This window comes from Bombina bombina, chromosome 8 (genome assembly GCF_027579735.1).
Source record: "Bombina bombina isolate aBomBom1 chromosome 8, aBomBom1.pri, whole genome shotgun sequence".
Lineage (NCBI taxonomy): Eukaryota > Metazoa > Chordata > Amphibia > Anura > Bombinatoridae > Bombina > Bombina bombina.
In genome coordinates, this window is record NC_069506.1 from 25,305,022 (window position 1) to 25,329,367 (window position 24,346).

Sequence of the window (24,346 nt, forward strand, 5' to 3'; positions counted from 1 at the left end):
CAGGTGGCAAGAGTGAGACTCTGCCCAGCGAATTATCTTTTAGACTTCTAACATCGCTAGGGAACTCCTGGTTCCCCCTTGATGATTGATGTAAGCCACAGTCGTGATGTTGTCCGACTGAAATCTGATGAACCTCAGAGTTGCTAACTGAGGCCAAGCTAGAAGAGCATTGAATATTGCTCTTAACTCCAGAATATTTATTGGGAGGAGTTTCTCCTCCTGAGGCCATGATCCCTGAGCCTTCAGGGAATTCCAGACTGCGCCCCAACCTAGAAGGCTGGCGTCTGTTGTTACAATCGTCCAATCTGGCCTGCGAAAGGTCATCCCCTTGGACAGGTGGGGCAGAGAAAGCCACCATAGAAGAGAATCTCTGGTCTCTTGGTCCAGATTTAGTAGAGGGGACAAATCTGAATAATCCCCATTCCACTGACTTAGCATGCACAATTGCAGCGGTCTGAGATGCAGTCGCGCAAATGGTACTATGTCCATTGCCGCTACCATTAAGCCGATTACTTCCATGCACTGAGCTACTGACGGGTGTGGAATGAAGGGCACGGCAAGCATTTAGAAGTTTTGATAACCTGGCCTCCGTCAGGTAAATTTTCATCTCTACAGAATCTATAAGAGTCCCTAGGAAGGGAACCCTTGTGAGTGGTAATAGAGAACTCTTTTCCACGTTCACCTTCCACCCATGCGACCTCAGAACTGCCAGAACTATCTCTGTATGAGACTTGGCAGTTTGAAAACTTGACGCTTGTATCAGGATGTCGTCTAGGTACGGAGCCACCGCTATGCCTTGCGGTCTTAGTACCGCCAGAAGTGAGCCCAGAACCTTTGTAAAGATTCTTCGAGCCGTAGCTAACCCGAAGGGAAGAGCTACAAACTGGTAATGCCTGTCTAGGAAGGCAAATCTTAGGTACCGATAATGATCCTTGTGAATCGGTATGTGAAGGTAGGCATCCTTTAAGTCCACAGTGGTCATGTACTGACCCTCTTGGATCATGGGTAGGATGGTTCGAATAGTTTCCATTTTGAATGATGGAACTCTTAGGAATTTGTTTAGGATCTTTAAGTCCAAGATTGGTCTGAAGGTTCCCTCTTTCTTGGGAACCACAAACAGATTTGAATAGAATCCCTGCCCGTGTTCCGTCCGCGGAACTGGGTGGATTACCCCCATTAGTAAGAGGTCTTGTACACAGCGTAGAAACGCCTCTTTATTTATTTGGTTTGCTGATAACCTTAAAAGATGAAATCTCCCTTGTGGAGGAGAAGCTTTGAAGTCCAGAAGATATCCCTGAGATATGATCTCCAACGCCCAGGGATCCTGGACATCTCTTGCCCAAGCCTGGGCGAAGAGAGATAGTCTGCCCCCCACTAGATCCGTTTCCGGATAGGGGGCCCTCTCTTCATGCTGTCTTAGGGGCAGCAGCAGGTTTTCTGGCCTGCTTGCCCTTGTTCCAGGACTGGTTAGTTTTCCAGCCCTGTCTGTAACGAGCAACAGCTCCTTCCTGTTTTGGAGCGGAGGAAGTTGATGCTGCTCCTGCCTTGAGGTTACGAAAGGCACGAAAATTAGACTGTTTGGCCTTTGATTTGGCCCTGTCCTGAGGTAGAGCATGGCCCTTACCTCCCGTAATGTCAGCGATAATTTCTTTCAAGCCGGGCCCGAATAAGGTCTGCCCTTTGAAAGGAATATTAAGCAATTTAGATTTAGAAGTCACGTCAGCTGACCAGGATTTAAGCCATAGCGCTCTGCGCGCTTGGATGGCAAATCCGGAGTTCTTAGCCGTAAGTTTGGTTAAATGTACGACAGCATCAGAAACAAATGCATTAGCTAGCTTAAGTGCTTTAAGCTTGTTCATAATTTCATCCAATGGAGCTATGCGAATGGCCTCTTCCAGAGACTCAAACCAGAATGCCGCCGCAGCAGTGACAGGCGCAATGCATGCAAGGGGCTGTAAGATAAAACCTTGTTGAACAAACATTTTCTTAAGGTAACCTTCTAATTTTTTATCCATTGGATCTGAAAAAGCACAACTATCCTCCACCGGGATAGTGGTACGCTTAGCTAAAGTAGAAACCGCTCCCTCCACCTTAGGGACCGTCTGCCATAAGTCTCGTGTGGTGGGGTCTATAGGAAACATTTTCCTAAATATGGGAGGAGGGGAAAAAGGCACACCGGGTCTATCCCACTCCTTGCTAATAATCTCTGTAAGCCTTTTAGGTATAGGAAACACGTCAGTACACACCGGTACCGCATAGTATCTATCCAACCTACATAATTTTTCTGGAATTGCAACCGTGTTACAATCATTCAGAGCCGCTAATACCTCCCCTAGCAATATGCGGAGGTTCTCAAGCTTAAATTTAAAATTAGAAATCTCTGAATCCAGTCTCCCTGGATCAGATCCGTCACCCACAGAATGAAGCTCTCCGTCTTCATGTTCTGCAAATTGTGACGCAGTATCGGACATGGCTCTCACTTCATCAGCGCGCTCTGTCCTTAACCCAGAGCTATCACGCTTGCCTCTTAATTCTGGCAATTTAGATAATACTTCTGTCATAACAGTAGCCATGTCCTGCAAAGTGATTTGTAAGGGCCTCCCTTATGTACTTGGCGCCTCAAAATCACGCACCTCCTGAGCGGGAGACGAAGGTACTGACACGTGAGGAGAGTTAGTCGGCATAACTTCCCCCTCGTTGTCTGGTGATAATTTATTTGCATGTAAAGACTGACTTTTATTCAAAGTTACATCAATGCATTTAGTACACAATTTTCTATGGGGCTCCACATTGGCCTTCATACATAGTGAACAAACAGATTCATCTGTGTAAGACATGTTTAAACAGACTAGCAATGAGACTAGCAAGCTTGGAAAATACTTTTCAAATAAATTTACAAGCAATATAAAAAAACGCTACTGTGCCTTTAAGAAGCACAAAAAGCTGTCACAGTTGAAATAACAATGAACCAAATTAGTTATAGCAACCAAATTTTCACAGTAAATGTATTAAGTTAGCAAAGGATTGCACCCACCAGCAAATGGATGATTAACCCCTTAAATACCCAAAAACGGATAACAATTTAATAATTAACGTTTTTATCACAGTCAAACACACTGTCACAGGTCTGCTGTGACTGATTACCTCCCTCAAAATGAATTTTGAAGACCCCTGAGCTCTCTAGAGACGTCCTGGATCATGGAGGATGAAGTAGGAAGATTGTGACTGAATTTTTACTGCTCAAAAAAGCGCTAAAATAGGCCCCTCCCACTCAAATTACACAGTGGGAAAGCTCAGTTAACTGTTTCTATGCAGAAACAAAAGTTTGCCATGTGGAAAAATCATGCCCCAATAAGTTTTATCACCAAGTACCTCACAAAAAACAATTAACATGCCAGTAAACGTTTTGAACATACATTTTAAAAGTTATGAAGTGTTATTAATAAGCCTGCTACCAGTCGCTTTTACTGCAGTTAAGGCTCACACATTACTTCAGTATTAACAGTATTTTCTGAGTCAAATTCCATTCCCTAGAAAAATACTTCAGTGTACACACACTCCTCAGCCTAATACCAGTCGCTACCACTGCATTTAAGGCTGTACTTACATTACATTGGTATCAGCAGTAATTTCTCAGTCAATTCCATTGCTTAGAAAAATAATTTACTGCACATACCTCGTTTGCAGGGGGACCCTGCATGCTATTCCCCTTTTCTGAAGTTACCTCACTCCTCAGAATGTGCGAGAACAGCCAGTGGATCTTAGTTACGTCTGCTAAGATCATAGAAAACGCAGGCAGATTCTTCTTCTAATGCTGCCTGAGAAACAAACAGCACACTCCGGTGCCATTTAAAATAACAAACTTTGATTGAAGAAATAAACTAAGTTTAAGTTTAAAAACCTCTCACAACAACCTGTCTTTAGTTAGCTTGCAAGAGAATGACTGGATATGACATGTGAGGGGAGGAGCTATATAGCAGATCTGCTTGGGTGATCCTCTTGCAACTTCCTGTTGGGGAAGAGATATAATCCCATAAGTAATGGATGACCCGTGGACTGACTACACTTAACAAGAGAAATACTTTTAACCTCTGATTACCTTGTATCCAAGTCTCTTCTAACAGTCCCCTTATCACATGGCTATTTATTTACTATCTTTTGACTTGCATTTTAGCCAATTAGTGCAGTGTCATCCACAACTCCTTTAACAAAAATATATCCTAAGCCAAAAATAGCTGAATACAGGTACCCGTGGCCATATTCAGCATTCATTTGACAAACTAATATCCGATTTAGGAATTTTGCATACACATATTTGCTTCCTGGTGTAGTACAAGAATACAGTTCAAATTTGTTGTTTATTTAATGTTGAAAGGTAAACTACGCATTCTTGCTGGTAACTTACATCGATGTCCCTTTACCGGGGTTCAGAAACTCCCCTCCTAAACATAGCCTCACACAGAAGCTTGGGAATTATCAAGGACATTATATGAAAAAGATTATGTTGATCAAATGTTTTCCCATTCATAACAATATGACTTGTGTGTTTGTTTTTCTTTAACCCCTTAACAACCATGACATACCCTGTATGTCATTAAGGGTTTGTCTGGTTGTGCAAGTGCGTTTCTTGCCGCGAGCGGCAAGACTGCACTATAAGACCCCCCCCTCCCTCCTGAAGGCTTGTTAAAATAACGCTGCTTCTATCAGAAATCACACCCCCATAGAAAGACTAGTGACTTACAGGATACGTCGCTGGTCATTAAGGGGTTAATCATAGCTTAATCACACTTAGAGACAGAGGAATAAACTTCAACAAGAGGTGGTAATGCCAAACACTGTCTGTGACTTAATGCCTGGGAGAAGCATAAGGCTATCCTACGAACTATATGTTTATACTTTTAGGAAATATTGGGCAGACTTTGTTGGGCCTTTGGTTCTTATCTGCCATCAAAATCTGTGTTTCTATGATTTAGATCATACAAGTATTTAAATTTAATCATAAAAACCTCAAACAAAATTTATAGTATTCAAGCTAATCTTTGCATGTTCATCTTGGGACCGTCCTCACCTGGTGTGCTGCTGGAGGTGGGACAGTTGGCGGAAGGATTTTTCGCAGTAGGAGCAGTGATAGGGTTTGACGCCGAGGTGAATGCGCAGATGCTGTGCTAGGTAGGAAGCGTTGGCAAAGGATTTGGAGCAATGCGGGCACTTGTGGGGTTTGGCCTCTGTGTGCGACTTGGAGTGGATCTGCATCTCAGACTTTGTGAAAAAGGTCAAAGGACAAACTTTGCACCTACAAATAAAATTAAAAAGTAACATTGTATGTGACAGTGTACAGAAAGCTATTATTCAAATCACAAAAACGAAACACCTCATTGTTCCTGAGAACCCCATTTCAAAATTCCCTCAAGCAGAATATGCAAAGCTGACATTTTGATATTCTGGGACCTCACAGAGAGCACAGGCAGCAAATCTAAGATAACCAGCTCATTCTTTTATTAGAATGTGCTGGAGAAAAGTTAGAAATTAGAAGGATTTATTTTAATACAATATATTACTAGTGAAAATAAGCAACCAGACAACAGTAATATAACTAAAAATTATAAAAGTTACAAACTATTAATGTAATGAATGTAAAATGCAAACAACAGATATGGCACAATATAAATATTTTGATGGTAAACCTCAAGGTTGTAGGAGACAGGAATGATCTAGAATGTACTGGTATCTAAGTTGTATACGGGGGACATTATTACTAAAGTGACATTAAACTGCTGAGTACAACTACAATAGTATGGTTACTACTCCTTGTGTTATTATTTTCCTTTTGTGACTACAGCTGTCTTTAATTTAACCACTTACAATTATCAGTTAGTGAAGCTCTGCATCTTCACAGTGGGCTGTGCCATTTTGGAGTTTAGAGTTGTCTTTTTTTCCCCGGGATTCAGACAGAACATACAATTTTAAACAACTTTCTAATTTACTTCTATGATCAAATCTGCATCATTCCCTTAATATCCTTTGCTAAAAGGAGCAGCAATTCCCTACTGAGAGCTAGCTAAACACATCTAGTCAGCCAATCAAATGTGTGCAGGTACCAATCACCAGCTGGCGTTTACTAGTGTAGGATATGTACATATTCTTTTATAACAAAGGATACCCAAGAGAACAAAGTACAATTGAAAATAGACGTACATTTAAAATTGTCTTAAAAGAACATGCTCTATTAGAATAATGCAAGTTTAATAGCCGATTTTGTGTTTTCAAGCCACAACCTGATAAAATGGGTTGAGCTTGTAGGTATAATTAGACCTCATTACTTTATCACATTGTGTACATATAACTGCTTCTTTATCTTAGATCTCTCCAAAAACCAAAGACTAATACTTGGAGAGAAAAATGGAAAATGAACATTGTATTGTCTTATCTCTTCTATACCACACTGGGAGTGTAATTTCTTCTGCTGGCTGTGTTTACACAGTTTATCTTTAGTTTGGACCTAAACCCAGAAACTTTTAGAATAGGTCGGGATACAATAGGCTAAATCAACTATTTCAAATGCCAATATAAGGGTAAAGGAAATACTTGTAAACAATTTAATACACTCCAGCAGGTAAAGTGGATTATTGGGAACAAATTAAAAGGGGAGATAGTAAACTGTCACTTTAAGATCGTATCTCTTCCACATCCCAATATTATCAGGGATTATCAGGTAAGCAGTTTTCTTTCCTAAAATGATGATGTCATAGTCCTCCATAACATATGGGATTAATACCGAAGCAAATGGACTATGTTACGAACAGGATGGGACAATTTTTCTGTCACTTCCTATTTAACCGACAAGGCAGCCTGAAGGACTTTCCTGCCAAAAGCTGCTTGCCAAGCAGCAAAAACATCAAAGCGATAACATTTAGAAACGGTATGCTGAGAAGACCATGTCGCAGTTTTGCAAATCTACTCCAAAGATTTATCATTTTTAAATGCCCACAAAGTTGCAACTGCTCTTGTAGAATGAGCTGTAATACGCTTAGGAGGTGACTTCACGCCACCAAGTCTTGTGAATCCCCCAAGAAGCGAACTCTACCTTCGTTACCTTCTGCCCCTTACAATCCCCAGAGTAGTAAACAAACGAAGTAGAAGATTCTCTGAATTCTGTAGTCGCTTGAAGATATGACTTCAAAACTGACTACATCAATAGTCGCTCCTTAAGAGTTAGTAGGGTCTGGACACAAGGAAGGAACAATTTCATGATTGATATTTTCCAAAGAAACTACTTTAGGAAAAAAATCATATTTCATACAAAGTACAGGCTTATTCTTGTGAATAATTAGAATCAACGGACAAGGCTGACAACTCAGAAACTCTGATAGCTGTTCAAAAGTAGGACCTTGCAATACAGAAAGAACTAGATTCAAATTCCAGAGTGGAGAAACAGGTCTCACAACTGGCCTAATGCTAACAAATGCCTGGAGAGAAAAAAAGTCTGAACATCAGGAAGTTTAGATAATTTCCTATGAAAAAGAACAGATAAGGCAGACATTTGAGCTTTCAGGGAGCTAGCAGACAAACCCTTGCCAAGGCCATCCTGTAAAAACAGAAGAATTCTAGGAATCTGAAAGGAATACCAATAAAAACTTCTGGAAAAGCACCACTCAAAATATGCCTTCCAAATTTTGTGATAAATGTTTTGCATCACAGGCTTTCTTGCCTGAATAAAAGTTTTTATGACCGAATCTGAGAAACTTCTAGGTCCTAAAACAAAGCATTCAACCTTCCCTGATGGGAAAAGAAAATGTATGCTTCCCTGATAAATTTATTTATTTTTTGACATGAGTCTACGGATCATCTTAATTACTAATGGGATATTCACCTCCTGGTCAGCAGGAGGAGGAGGCAAAGAGCACCACAGCAGAGCTGTTAAATAGCTCCTCCCTTCCCTCCCACTCCAGTCATTCGACCGAAGTTAGGAAGAGAAAGGAAAAGCCAAGGTGCAGAGGTGTCTGAAGTATACAACAACCCATAACCTGTCTATCAAAAAGAGGGCGGGCCGTGGACTCATCGTGTCAAACAAGAAATACATTTATCAGGTAAGCATAAATGTTCTTTTCTTTTTTAAGACACAATGAGTCCACGGATCATCTTAATTACTAATGGGATTCAATACCCAAGCTAGAGTACACAGATGATACGGGAGGGACAAGACAGGAAAAGTAAACGGAAGGCCCCACTGCTTAAAGAACCTTTCTCCCAAAAACAGCCGAGGCAAAAGTATCAAATTTGTAAAACCTTGAAAAAGTGCGAAAAAAAGACCAAGTTGTAGCCTTGCAAATCTGTTCCACAGAAGCTTCATATGTGAATGCCCACGAGGAAGCAACAGCTGTAACTCTCTCAGGAAGCTGCTCTCCAGCAGTCTCATATGCAAAACGTATGATACTCTTCAGCCAAAAGAAAGAGAAGTAGCCGTAGCTTTCAGTCCCTTGCGTTACCCTGAGAAAAACTCAAAAAACGAAAAAGACTGACGATAGTCCTTAGTCGCCTGCAGGTAAAACCTTAAAGCACGGACCACGTCCAAATTGTGCAGAAGTCTTTCCTTCTGAAAAGGATTAGGACACAAGAAAAGAACAACAATTTCCTGATTATTGTTCCGATCAGAAAACCACCTTAGGAAGAAATTCTAATTTAATACGTAGAACTACCTAATCTGTATGGAAAATAAGATAAGGAGACTGATACTGTAATGCAGAGAGCTCTGAGACTCCTTAAATGAACAGTACCCGAGGAAAGATTTAAACTCTCAACCCACTAAGCTACGCCAGATAGCAACAAGAAATAAAATATTCCCAGATAACAACTTAATATCTAAGGAATACATAGGCTCAAACGGAGCCTCTTGAAGAACTCTTGAGAACTAAATCCAAACTCCATTCAGGAGTAACCGGATTGAACACAGGTCTGATCCCAACCAAGGTCTGACCAAATGATTGCACTTCTGGGACATCTGCCAGATGTCTGAGAATAAAATAAATAACGATGGAGAACCCCATGGATTCACAACAAAAAAAGATATTAACGCCATTTCTTAGAACAAATTTGTCCAGAGACAGGCTTACTAGCCTGAGACATGGTCACAATGAAATCTCCAAGCAGTCAGTTTCCGATAAACCAAACTTGGATGAAGGACCTTCCTCAATGGAAGTCTCCAAGGTGGCAGAGATGAGATGTCCACCAGATCTCCACACCAAATCCTACAAGGCGAAGCCGGTGCTATGAGGATCACCGAAGCCCTCTCCTGCTTGATTCGAGCAATGACCCGAGGAAGAAAAGCAAACAGAAGAAAAAGCTGGTGAACACTTTCGGATGGAGTTCCCACTCCCGGAAAAAAAGTCTGCCTAAAACCTGGCGACAGCGGCTGGATTCAAACTGCTGGCCTTCCATCTGGTAGGCTGCTTGATTAACCACCAAGCCACTGGGGATTTTGATTGCTCAGAAAATCCGCCTCCCAGTTGTTCCACCCCTTGTGATGTGGATCGCCAATAGGCAACAAGAATGGGCCTCCGCCCACTAAATTAATTTGGATACCTCTGTCATTGCTAAGGAACTCCTTGTTCCTTGCTGATGATTGATGTAAGCCACTGACGCCATTGTAATCGACTGGAACCTGAAAAACTGGACCAAGGCCAACTAAGACCAGGCCAGAAGACATGGTAGATCGCTCTCAGCTCCAGAACGTTTATAGGAAGAACAGACTGAGTCCAAACCCCCTGGGCCCTTAGGGAGCCCCAGACTACTCCCCACCCTAGAAGGCTGGCGTTTGTTATCCTATCACCCAAGACGGGCTGCGAAAGCAGGTTCCCTGAAAGAGATGAAGCAGAGACAACCACCATTGAAGAAAATCCTTTGTCTCATGCTCCCGTAGTATTCGAGGAGACAAATCTGTATAATCTCCGATCCCTTACCTGAGCATGCCTAACTGCAGAGGTCTGAGATGGAACCGAGCAAACGGGATGAGGTCCATAGCCGCTAGCAGCCCGATAACCTCCATGCACTGAGCCACTGAAGGCCGAGGAGTGGACTGAATGACTAGACAAGTATCGATAACCTCTGATCTCCTGACACCCTGTCAGAAAAATCTTCATTGATATGTAATCCATTATGATTCCCAGAGAGATACCCTTGTGAATGGGACAAAGGAACTCTTTTCCAAATTTACCTTCCACCCAAGTAATCGCAGGAAGGATAACACCATGTCCGTGTGAAATCTTGCTCGCTGAAAGGATGGCGCCTGGACTAAGATGTCGCCCAGATAGGGTGCACTGTAATGCCTTGTAACTGAAGCACCGCCAACAGCGATCCCAGAGTCTTTGTGAGAACTCTGAAACCTGTGGCAAAACCGAAAAGAAGAGCCACAAACTAGAACTTGTGAATGGCACATGAAGACACGCGTCCTCAAAATCCACTGTGGTGGATTTTTGAGCCACGTGGATTTAAGGCAAATTCGGTAGCCTGCAAATCATGGTTTAGGCGAGGATATTTGTAACCCACCAGTGAAAGTGGACTCGCTGTGGGGAACACATAGCCGCAGCTGGATTCAAAATCTCAACCTTCCCAGGGAAGAATGGAACGATTAGTTTCCATCCTGAAGAACAGTACACTAAGAAATTTGTTTAGACCCTTAAAATCTAAAAAGTGGTCTTAAAATTCCCTCTTTTTTGAGAACCACAACCCGATTGGGATACAAAATCTAACAAACAATCACTCCCAGGTTTGAGAGGTCTCCTACGCAATGTAAGAACGCCTCTCCTTTTGTCCTTTTTGGAACCTGCCTCTGGGAGGAAAGTTTTTGAATTCCAATTGTATCCCTGGGACACTATTTTCTATTGCCCAGGGATCCTGAACATCTCGAACCCAAAGCTTGATGGAAGACTGAAAGTCTGCCCCCTACAAGATCCGATCCCAGATCTGGGGCATGTCCATCATGCTGTCTTTGATTCAACAGCAGGCTATTTTGATTTTTTTTATTCTTTAAGTTTCAATAGAGATTATTTCCGTCAAGCCAGGTCCCAACAAGGTCTTCCCCTTGTAAGGAATCACTAAAAGCTTAGACTTAGAGCAAATATTCGTAGAACAAGGCTCTAACCATAAGACTCTGTGAGCCGGAACAGAGAAACCTGAATCTATGCTCCAGTTTGATAACTTGCAGGGAAGAATTTAGAAATAAAGGAATTAGCCAATTTAAAAGCTTTATCCTAACCTGGATCTTATCCAGGGGAGTATACTTTTCAAAGATTGTCCAAAGGACCGGAGAAAAAAAACCAAACTATCCTCTAAGGGTATAGTAGTTCTCCTAGCTAAGCTGGAAATTACTCTTCCTTATAACCTACTGGACACACCAGGATAGATTACACCGGAGGCGTCCCAGGATATCTAAAAAACCTAACTAAAAAATGGAGGTGTTCAAGCCAAAAAAAAAATATTAGGAACAGCTACCACTGTATCCGCCTAAAAACATTTTATCAGATGTCTTCCACGTAGCATGGGAAAGGTAGACAATGCAACAGATATCGCCCTGACAGGAAAGACGATGTCCTGTACAGGAACTCCAAATGGGCACTGCATGTGTGATTGAAGATGATATGGACACTTTCATAGTCCCCCAGACTCACATATGGAAGAATAATTAATAAATTCTTAACTTTTTTTTAAAATAAAAATTAACATATAACAAACAGTACCGTCACTTTAAATTTTAAAGTGCAACTTTTTTTTTATATATATATAACTGACTCATAATAGACAGTGATGAATTAACCTATAACAACGGTATTGTCTGTATAAGTACAACACTTTATTGTAATGAGGATATAAAATGTTATCCAAGTACAGGAGGAACTCTAGTACTACAAATGTTCCTCTATATCACAGCTTGATCTAGCAAAGGAGTCAGACAGCCTGTACTGATGCTGTCTCTTTATTCACATTAATTAGCAGCACATACTGAGTAGACCCGCTTTATTTATCCCTCATTGCACCCACTCTAGCGTTTTTCTGAACCGCAAGCACTCAGACAGAAAAGTCTCCCTGTGTTTAAGTATCTTTGTTAGGAAGGAAAGTGCCGAATCAAAAACAACCTTTAAATATTAATATATAATAAACGTTGTTTGTGTGAGTCATGTATATATAAACATATATCAGTATAATACACTTGTTTTAAGGTGCAGCTGCAGACGTTGCCCTGAAGTTTTTTACAGATGCGTATCGTGACAAAGAGCCTGTTCCATTGTCAGCTACGCAGTACATTCCTCCACGTCTTAAGTTCCTCCGCTCCTTCTGACAACTGGAAGGTCTAGGAGAAGAGGTGCACACTGCAAAGGCGCTATTTACAAGCTCCGCCCTTCGTGGGCGTCTCACAATTCATTTCCCAGTGGCCATTAAACAAAGTAAAAGCACCGGGAGTAAAGGAATACAGTGACATAAGCAAAGGACAGCTGCCCAGCCTTTTACACCCTGAACAACAGTCCCCTCAACTGCAGCGCAGTCAAACAAACCACAATTCCTATGTGATCTCCCGGTCGCCATTAGCCAAGCAAAGGCACCGGGAGCAAAGGGACAAATTGTACCCATCCAGTGTAAACACTCACACTGAGCAAGAAAACAGACTGAACAGCTTCAGTTTAAATAGCTGTTCAGTCCAAAGGCTCTATCTGTCAGAGAAAACCCCTTAGAGCACTCTGCCATACTCAATGTAAGAACACATGAGGCAAACTCCCTGTCGGCTCCATTATTAGATGAGACCGCCAGGAGATGAAACACAAGTCACCCAGTAACTGTATACCAACTGCCATAATGTCTCCTAACAGAAAAGGAGAAACTAAGTCCAAGTCTAATAAAGTTTAACTTGATAAAGTGCCCAAACTTTTTCTGAGATCCTTCTCTCCTCGGAAATAAAGTTAGCACTTACCTCATCTTCTGCCTGGCAGCAAGGCAGTTCCCAGGTTTAGGAGGTCCTCTCCCTCCCATGGCCCTGTAAATAAACGAAAGTCCTGAGTAAAACCCCTCAGTTTTTCAGTGTTAGGGCAGCATCAGTATGAGAGGCGCAGTGAGAATTATGTCCCACCAGTTCCCATTGCCCTAAAGCCACCAAAAGCTCTACTGTAGAGACTGATATGGACTACGGCTACACCCTAGAACAAAGCAGCACAATCTTGTACTACTTTAAAAAGAATAAAATCTTGATTGAAGAATCTAAAACTAACACCTCACTTTGCCACTTCCTACCACTAATGTAGGCAAAGAGAATGACTGGAGTGGGAGGGAAGGGAGGATCTATTTAACAGCTCTGCTGTGATGCTCTTTGCCTCCTTCTGCTGACCAGGAGGTGAATATCCCATTAGTAATTAAGATGATCCATGGACTCATCGTGTCTTAAAAAAAGAAATAGGCCCTTGAGACAACAGCTCTTGTCTCAGTAGAAGAAGCCATGGAGGAGATGACATCCGCACTAGATCTGCATACCATGTTCTGTGGGGCCAGGCTGGAGCAACCAATATTACTGAAGTTGACTCCTGTTTGATCCAAGCAATGACTCTTAGAAGAAGAACAAACAGAGAAAATAGGTATGCTAGATGAGATTCCCATGGACATACAAAGGCATCTATCATATGAGCCTTTGGATCTCTTGATCTTGCCCAGTGTACCTTGGAAGTTTGGCCATTAGATCTACAGTATGTCCGATAAACGCCATTTGATCACTAAGCGATAGAAAATGTCCTAATGTAGAGACCACTCTCCTGGATGGACCGACTGACGGCTGAGACAAGATACAGATTGTCTGACAGATAAATCCAGAGCAATTTGTTGCTCCAAGTTTAGTTCATTCTTTGACCACTGGTTTAGCATAGATAATTGAAGGGGTCACAAGTGGAGAAGGGCAAAAGGAATTGCGTCTGAAGCAGCTACCATAAAGACCCACCACCTCCATGCACTGAGCTACTGACGAAAATGGAGCGAGAGCAAAAGAGAGGTGGGGAGATAGAGAGCAAAAGAGAGGGGGAGAGAGAGAAAGCAAAAAAGAGAGGTGGGGGGGAGAGAGCAAAAGAGATTGTGAAGATGCATGGAGCTGTGGCCACACAAAACAGACTAGCGACAAACTGGTATTGTTTGTCTAGATATGCAAAGCTAAGTAACTGATAGTAATCCCTGTGGATAGGGATGTGAAGATATGTATCCTTGAGATCTATGGTCGCCATAAGTTGACCCTGTTGGATTAAGGGTAAAATTGTGCAGATAAATTTCCATTATGAAAGTGGGAACCTGACAAACATATTTAGGGCTTTCAAATCTAGCACAGGTCTGTAAGTCCCTTCCTTCTTTGGGACAATGAACAGATTGGAGCAAAATCCTGTTGAGAGAACGGTACTGGGATATGAGACAGAAGGAACAGTCTTCTAGGAGGTCTAGACCGAAAGCCTATCCTGTAGCCCTGGGAAATTATGTTTTGAACCCAGGGGTCCTGGACTGACCTGAACGAGGCCTTCTGAAAAAAACTCTGCCCCCTACCAGAACAGATATATTTAGTATTGGTGTTGGACTTCTTAGGCTCTTTGCTTGTTCTTTGCTGATGAAGAACCAGGCTTCCAGACCGGCTCAGACTTCTGATCTCATGAGGAACGAAACAGATTCCCCAATCTGGTCTTTCCTTTGGATTTCTTGGCCTGAGGAAGAAAAGCCCCTTTCACTCTAGTAACCGTCTTGATAATAGAGTCCAAGCCTGAACCAAATAGAATCTTCCCTTGAAAGGAAAGAGTAAATCTATTTATGATACCATGTCTGCTGACCAATATTTTAACCATAAGGCTATTCTTGCCAGCACTGCCAGAGACCTGTTTTTAACACCAATTTTGATGATGTCCATCATAGCATCACACAAAAGCTTCAGACATTTTTGAGGGCCTTAATGCAATTTTGAAGATCCTCAGCAGAAGATTGGTCTGTAAAAATCTGGCTTCATCCTATTGTTGCGTGTCCCATGAGCTGGACGCCAAAGGAGGAACACAACGATTGGATGAAGCCGGATTCGTCATCAATCAACTAAATACAGTATGAGATGTGGGCGGAGGAACAACGCAATGTTTGCCATAACTAAATGGTAATTACTTTACAAATGAACCGTCTTTAAAAAATGTAATGAATGAAAGTGTCCTGTTCTCCAGATGACACTTCTCCCTCAGAATTAGATGATTTTGCATCCTCAGATTCCGAGCTCTGCAGTATAGCAGGAATTTGAGGCTGAGGGGAAGAATTCTGCACATTTACCTCAACTGCGCTTACACTTACAGCCTCTAAATAATCTGCTACAACTTTGTATATGCTGGTTTTAAATTCGGGGTGAAGACAGTAGTAGCCCCGTGAGTATTATACACAGGATACAACTTCCTAAAGAAGGCAGAAAGTTGTGGCTGATTTGCATGCAAAATTTGAGGTAAACAGCTCTACAGAGTTGATTGACCTGGCATGACCAAGTTGCAGCCTTGCAAGTCTGATCCACAGAAGCTTCATTTTTGAATGCCCATGAGAAAGCAACAGCGCTCGTGGAATGAGCCGTAGCTGTCCTGGGAGGTTGCTGTCCAGCAGTCTCATATGCAAAACGTATGATACTCTACAACCAAAAAGAAAGAATTAGCTGTAGCTTTCTGTCCCTTTTCGTTTTCTTGAGAAAACCACAAACAAAGAAGACTGACGACAGTCCTTAGTTGCCTGCAGGTAAAACTTTAAAGCACGGACCACGTCCAAAGTTTGCAGAAGTCTTTCTTCCTGAGAAGGAGGATTAGAATACAAGAAAAGAACAACAATCTCCTGATTTATGTTCCGATCAGAAACAACCTTAGGAAGAAGTCCTAATTTAGTATGTAAAACCACCTTATCTGAATGGAAAAAAAGATAAGCTGACTATACTCTAATGCCGAGAGCTCTTGTAACAAAATGGATTTGACCCTTTAGGGAACTTAACGATAAACCTTTCTCCAAACCCTCTTGGAGAAAAGACAAAATTCTAGGAATCCTAACTCTACTCCTATAAGTAGCCCATGATTCACACCAATAGAGATATTTACGTATCACCAATAGAGATATTTATAGTGACAGGCTTACGAGCCCGAATCAAGGTCTCAATGACCGAGTCATAAAAACCCAGCTTGGATAATATTAAGCATTCAATCTCCAAGCAGTCAGTTTCAGAGAAACCAGATTTGGGTGAAGGAGGGACCCTTGAATGAGAAGGTACTTCCTCAACGGAAGTCTCCAAAGTGGCAGAGATGACATGTCAACCAAATCTGCATATCAAATTCTGTGAGGGGAAGCCAGTGGCATGAGGATCATCGATGCCCCCTCCAGTTTGATTCGAGCAATGACCCAAGGGAGAAAAGAAAAGAAGAGGAAAAAGCAGGAGAACACTTCCGGATGGAGTTCCCACTGCCCCAGATGAAGGTCTGCCTGCTCAGGAAATCCACCTCCCAGCTGTGCACCCCTGGGATGCAGATTGCCGACAGGCAGCAAGAATGGGCTTTCGCCCAGTGAATTATAAGGATACCTCTGTCATCGTTCCTCCCTGATGAGTGATGTAAACCACTGACGTTATTTTGTTCGACTAGAACCTGATAAACTGGACCGAGGTTAACTGGGGTCAGGCCAGAAGAACATTGTAGATCGCTCTCAGCTCCAGAATGATTATAGGAAGAACAGACTCTGGAGATTCCAAACCCTCTGAGCCCTTAGTGAGCCCCAGACTGCTCCCCACCCTAGAAGGCTGGCGTCTGTTGTCACAATCACCCAAGATGGTCCACGAAAGCAGGTTCACTGGGAGCGATGATCTAGAGACAACCACCATTGAAGAGAATCCCTTGTCTCCTGCTCCAGTAGTATTCGAGGAGACAAATCTGTATAATCTCCGATCCATTGCCTGAACATGCTTAACTGCAGAGATCTGAGATGGAACCGAGCAAACGGGATGATATCCATGCCGCCACCGTCAGCCCGATTACTTCCATGTACTGAGTCACTGAAGGCCGAGGAGTGGACTGAATGACTAGACAAGTATCGATAATCTCAGATTTCCTAACATTTTGTGAGAAAAATCTTCATTGACATGGAATCTATTATGATTCCCAAGAAAATTATCCTTGTGCTTGGTACTAAGGAACTCTTTTCCAAATTTACCTTCCACCCGTGAGAGCGCGGGAAGGATAATACCATGTCCATATGAAATCTTACTCGCTAAAAGGATGGCATATGGACTAGGATGTCGTTCAGATAGGACGCCACTGCAAAGCCCCGTAACCGAAGCACTGCCAACAGCGATCCCAGAGCCTTTGTGAAAACTGGGAGCTGTGGAAAGACCGAAAGAAGAGTCACGTACTGGAAGAGTTTGCCCAGAAAGGCAAACCTTAGAATCTGAGAAGATTCTTGTGAATGGCGCATAAAGGTACGCATCCTTTAAATCCACTGTTGTCATAAATTGACCCTCTTGGATCAAGGGAAGAAGGGAACGAATAGTTTCCATATTGAAGGACAGTACACTAAGACATTTGTTTAGACCCTTGAGATCTAAAAATGGTCTGAAGGTTCCCTCTTCTATTGGGAACCACAAACCAATTGGGATAAAAAACCCAGACCCTGTACCTGTATGGGAACCAAAACAATCACTCCTAGGTCTGAGAGGTCTCCTTCGCAGTGTAAGAACGCCTCTCCTCTTGTCTAATCTGCAGATAATCCTTAAAAAAGTAACCTGCCTCTAAGAGGAAAAACTTTTGAACTTTAATTTGTATCCCTGGGACACTATTTTCCATTGCCCAGGGATCCCAAACATCTCAAACTCAAGCCTGAGTGAAGACGGAAAGTCTGCCCCTGCAAGATCCGATCTCGGATCGGGGGCATGTCCTTCATGCTGTCTTAGAGTCAAGAGCAGGCTAATTGGATTCTTTAAATTTCAAAAAGACATTATTTCTGTCAAGTTAGATCCCAACGAGGTCTTCCCCTTCTAAGGAATCGCTAAAAGCTTAGATTTAGAGCATACATCCGTAGAGCAAGGCTCTAACCCTAATGCTCTGTGAGCTGGAACAAAGAAACCTGAAAGCAATGCTCCCAAGTTGACAACTTGAAGGGAAGAATTTGAAATAAAGGAATTAGCCAATTTGAAAGCTTTTATCCAGGGGAGTTTGGTAGTATCAGACAACGCATCAAACCAAGATGCCGTTGCACTAGTAACGGTAGCAAAGTACACAGCTGGATGCCACTGTGAGCCCTGGTGTACATCCCTTTTCTAATTTTGTCCGTAGGACCTTTAAAAAATCCAACTATCCTCTAAGGGTATAGTAGTAGCTAAGCTGGAAACTACTCCTTCTACCCTAGGGAATGTTTGTCCAGCCTCCTTAACCGAGTCGGCTTTGGGAAACATCTTTTTAAATATAGGGAATGCAGTCTCTTCCATTCCTTATAGCTTACTGGGGGCACTAGGATAGATTACCCCGGAAGTGTCAGAGTCGCCCAGGGTAGCTAAAACCTCCTAAAGCAACAACTGGAAATGTTTAAGCTAAAAAACTGAAAGAAAAACATAATTTATGTAAGAACTTACCTGATAAATTCATTTCTTTCATATTAGCAAGAGTCCATGAGCTAGTGACGTATGGGATATACATTCCTACCAGGAGGGGCAAAGTTTCCCAAACCTTAAAATGCCTATAAATACACCCCTCACCACACCCACAAATCAGTTTAACGCATAGCCAAGAAGTGGGGTGATAAGAAAAAAGTGCGAAGCATAAAAAATAAGGAATTGGAATAATTGTGCTTTATACAAAAAAATCATAACCACCACAAAAAGGGTGGGCCTCATGGACTCTTGCTAATATGAAAGAAATGAATTTATCAGGTAAGTTCTTACATAAATTATGTTTTCTTTCATGTAATTAGCAAGAGTCCATGAGCTAGTGACGTATGGGATAATGGATACCCAAGATGTGGATCTTCCACGCAAGAGTCACTAGAGAGGGAGGGATAAAATAAAGACAGCCAATTCCGCTGAAAATAATCCACACCCAAAATAAAGTTTAAATCTTATAATGAAAAAAACTGAAATTATAAGCAGAAGAATCAAAATGAAACAGCTGCCTGAAGTACTTTTCTACCAAAAACTGCCTCAGAAGAAGAAAACACATCAAAATGGTAGAATTTAGTAAAAGTACGCAAAGAAGACCAAGTTGCTGCTTTGCAAATCTGATCAACCGAAGCTTCATTCCTAAACGCCCAGGAAGTAGAAACTGACCTAGTAGAATGAGCTGTAATCCTTTGAGGCGGAGTTTTACCCGACTCGACATAAGCATGATGAATTAAAGATTTCAACCAAGATGCCAAAGAAATGGCAGAGGCCTTCTGACCTTTCCTATAACCGGAAAAGATAACAAATAGACTAGAAGTTTTTCGGAAATTCTTAGTAGCTTCAACATAATATTTCAAAGCTCTAACTACATCCAAAGAATGCAATGATTTTTCCTTAGAATTCTTAGGATTAGGACACAATGAAGGAACCACAATTTCTCTACTAATGTTGTTAGAATTCACAACCTTAGGTAAAAATTTAAAAGAAGTTCGCAACACCGCCTTAACCTGATGAAAAATCAGAAAAGGAGATTCACAAGAAAGAGCAGATAATTCAGAAACTCTTCTAGCAGAAGAGATGGCCAAAAGAAACAAAAACTTTCCAAGAAAGTAATTTAATGTCCAATGAATGCATAGGTTCAAACGGAGGAGCTTGAAGAGCCCCCAGAACCAAATTCAAACTCCAAGGAGGAGAAATTGACTTAATGACAGGTTTTATACGAACCAAAGCTTGTACAAAACAATGAATATCAGGAAGATTAGCAATCTTTCTGTGAAAAAGAACAGAAAGAGCAGAGATTTGTCCTTTCAAGGAACTTGCAGACAAACCTTTATCCAAACCATCCTGGAGAAACTGTAAAATTCTCTGAATTTTAAAAGAATGCCAGGAAAAATGATGAGAAAGACACCAAGAAATATAAGTCTTCCAGACTCGATAATATATCTTCCTAGATACAGATTTACGAGCCTGTAACATAGTATTAATCACAGAGTCAGAGAAACCTCTTTGACTAAGAATCAAGCGTTCAATCTCCATACCTTTAAATTTAAGGATTTGAGATCCTGATGGAAAAAAGGACCTTGCGACAGAAGGTCTGGTCTTAACGGAAGAGTCCACGGTTGGCAAGAGGCCATCCGGACAAGATCCGCATACCAAAACCTGTGAGGCCATGCTGGAGCCACCAGCAGAACAAACGAGCATTCCTTCAGAATCTTGGAGATTACTCTTGGAAGAAGAACTAGAGGCGGAAAGATATAGGCAGGATGATACTTCCAAGGAAGTGACAATGCATCCACTGCTTCCGCTTGAGGATCCCTGGATCTGGACAGATACCTGGGAAGTTTCTTGTTTAGATGAGAAGCCATCAGATCTATTTCATACATTTGAACAATCTGAAGAAATACCTCTGGGTGAAGAGACCATTCGCCCGGATGTAACATTTGGCGACTGAGATAATCCGCTTCCCAATTGTCTATACCTGGGATATGAACCGCAGAAACTAGACAGGAGCTGGATTCCGCCCATACCAGTATTCGAGATACTTCTTTCATAGCCAGAGGACTGTGAGTCCCTCCTTGATGATTGATGTATGCCACAGTTGTGACATTGTCTGTCTGAAAAAAAATGAACGATTCTCTCTTTAGAAGAGGCCATGACTGAAGAGCTCTGAAAATTGCACGGAGTTCCAAAATATTGATTGGTAATCTCACCTCCTGAGATTCCCAAACCCCTTGTGCTGTCAGAGACCCCCAAACAGCTCCCCAACCTGTGAGACTTGCATCTGTTGAAATTACAGTCCAGGTCGGAAGAACAAAAGAAGCCCCCTGAACTAAACGATGGTGATATGTCCACCACGTCAGAGAGTGTCGTACAATCGGTTTTAAAGATATTAATTGAGATATCTTTGTGTAATCCCTGCACCACTGGTTCAGCATACAGAGCTGAAGAGGTTGCATGTGAAAACGAGCAAAGGGGATCGCGTCCGATGCAGCAGTCATAAGACATAGAATTTCCATGCATAACGCTACCGAAGGGAATGATTGTGATTGAAGGTTTCGACAAGCTGAGATCAATTTTAGAAGTCTCTTTTCTGTCAGAGACAGAGTCATGGACGCTGAATCTATCTGGAAACCTAAAAAGGTTACCCTTGTCTGAGGAATCAATGAACTTTTCGGTAAATTGATCCTCCAACCATGATCTTGAAGAAACAACACAAGTCGATTCGTATGAGATTCTGCTAAATGTGAAGACTGAGCAAGTACCAAGATATCGTCCAAATAAGGAAATACCACAATACTCTGTTCTCTGATTACAGACAGAAGGGCACCGAGAACCTTTGTAAAAATTCTTGGAGCTGTTGCTAGGCCAAACGGCAGAGCCACAAACTGGTAATGCTTGTCTAGGAAAGAGAATCTCAGAAACTGATAGTGATCTGGATGAATCGGAATATGCAGATATGCATCCTGTAAATCTATTGTGGACATATAATGCCCTTGCTGAACAAAAGGCAGAATAGTCCTTATAGTTACCATTTTGAATGTTGGTATCCTTACATAACGATTCAATATTTTTAGATCCAGAACTGGTCTGAAGGAATTCTCCTTCTTTGGTACAATGAAGAGATTTGAATAAAACCCCAGCCCCTGTTCCAGAACTGGAACTGGCATAATTACTCCAGCCAACTCTAGATCTGAAACACATTTCAGAAATGCTTGAGCCTTCGCTGGATTTACTGGGACACGGGAAAGAAAAAATCTCTTTGCAGGAGGCCTTATCTTGAAGCCAATTCTGTACCCTTCTGAAACAATGTTTTGAATCCAAAGATTGTGAATTGATCCAAATTACTTTGAAAAAACGTAATCTGCCCCCTACCTTCATGTGGACTTGGGAGCTTGCTTTGGTTTTCTAAAAGGCTTGGATTTATTCCAGACTGGAGATGGTTTCCAAACTGATACCGCTCCTGTGGGTGAAGGATCAGGCTTTTGTTCCTTATTGTGACGAAAGGAACGAAAACGATTATTAGACCTAAATTTACCTTTAGATTTTTTATCCTGTGGTAAAAAAGTTCCTTTCCCTCCAGTAACAGTTGAGATAATAGAATCCAACTGAGAACCAAATAATTTATTACCCTGGAAAGAAAGGGAAAGCAAAGTTGACTTAGAAGACATATCAGCATTCCAAGTTTTAAGCCATAAAGCTCTTCTAGCTAAAATAGCTAGAGACATATATCTGACATCAACTCTAATGATATCAAAGATTGCATCACAAATAAAGTTATTAGCATGTTGAAGAAGATTAACAATGCTATGAGAATTATGATCTGTTACTTGTTGCGCTAAAGCTTCTAACCAAAAAGTTGAAGCTGCAGCAACATCCGCTAAAGATATAGCAGGTCTAAGAAGATTACCTGAACATAAGTAAGCTTTCCTTAGAAAGGATTCAATCTTCCTATCTAAAGGATCCTTAAAGGAAGTACTATCTGCCGTAGGAATAGTAGTACGTTTAGCAAGAGTAGAGACAGCCCCATCAACTTTAGGGATTTTGTCCCAAAATTCTAATCTGTCAGATGGCACAGGATATAATTGCTTAAAACGTTTAGAAGGAGTAAAAGAATTACCCAAATGATTCCATTCCCTGGAGATTACTTAAGAAATAGCATCAGGGACAGGAAAAACTTCTGGAATAACTACAGGAGATTTAAACACCTTATTTAAACGTTTAGATTTAGTATCAAGAGGACCAGAATCCTCTATTTCTAAAGCAATTAAGACTTCTTTAAGTAAAGAACGAATAAATTCCATTTTAAATAAATATGAAGATTTATCAGCATCAACCTCTGAGACAGAATCCTCTGAACCAGAGGAACCATTATCAGAATCAGAATGATGTTCATTTAAAAATTCATCTGAAAAATGAGAAGTTTTAAAAGACCTTTTACGTTTACTAGAAGGAGGAATAACAGACATAGCCTTCTTAATGGATTTAGAAACAAAATCTCTTATGTCAACAGGAACACTCTGAGTATTAGATGTTGACGGAACAGCAACAGGTAATGTAACATTACTAAAGGAAATATTATCTGCATTAACAAGTTTGTCATGACATTCATTACAAACAACAGCTGGAGGAACAGATACCATAAGTTTACAGCAGATACACTTAACTTTGGTAGATCCAGCACCAGGCAGTGTTTTTCCAGAAGAATCTTCTGACTCAGTGTCAATCTGGGACATCTTGCAATATGTAATAGAAAAAACAACATATAAAGCAAAATTGATCAAATTCCTTAAATGACAGTTTCAGGAATGGGAAAAAATGCCAGTGAACAAGCTTCTAGCAACCAGAAGCAATAAATAATGAGACTTAAATAATGTGGAGACAATAGTGACGCCCATATTTTTTAGCGCCAAAAAAAACGCCCACATTATTTGGCGCCTAAATGCTTTTGGCGCCAAAAATGACGCCACATCCGGAACGCCGACACTTTTGGCGCAAAAAAAGTCAAAAATGACGCAACTTCCGGCGACACGTATGACGCCGGAAACAGAAAAAAAATTTTGCGCCAAAAAAGTCAGCGCCAAGAATGACGCAATAAAATGAAGCATTTTCAGCCCCCGCGCGCCTAACAGCCCACAGGGAAAAAAGTCAAATTTTAAGGTAAGAAAAAAATTGATTTATTCATATGCATTATCCCAAATATGAAACAGACTATCTGAAATAAGGAACGTTGAACATCCTGAGTCAAGGCAAATAAATGTTTGAATACATATATTTAGAACTTTTATATAAAAGTGCCCAACCATAGCTTAGAGTGTCACAGAAAATAAGACTTACTTACCCCAGGACACTCATCTACATGTAGTAGAAAGCCAAACCAGTACTGAAACGAGAATCAGTAGAGGTAATGGTATATATAAGAGTATATCGTCGATCTGAAAATGATGAATCTCTATGACCGATAACAGAGAACCTATGAAATAGACCCCTTAGAAGGAGATCATTGAATTCAAATAGGCAATACTCTCCTCACATCCCTCTGACATTCACTGCACGCTGAGAGGAAAACCGGGCTCCAAACTGCTGCGGAGCGCATATCAACGTAGAATCTAGCACAAACTTACTTCACCACCTCCATAGGAGGCAAAGTTTGTAAAACTGATTTGTGGGTGTGGTGAGGGGTGTATTTATAGGCATTTT

At 41.4% G+C, this 24,346-nt stretch overlaps 1 protein-coding gene across 3 annotated transcripts in view; it reads right to left on the minus strand.

The window, feature by feature from the left end:
* Positions 1-24,346, minus strand: part of ZNF362 (zinc finger protein 362) — a 127,994-nt gene that overhangs the window by 21,973 nt on the left and 81,675 nt on the right. For all 3 annotated transcript variants that reach the window (XM_053690197.1, XM_053690196.1, XM_053690195.1), the window contains one exon: positions 5,069-5,293. In XM_053690197.1, coding sequence (XP_053546172.1) covers positions 5,069-5,293 — 225 coding nt within the window. The remainder of the gene's footprint in view (positions 1-5,068; positions 5,294-24,346) is intronic.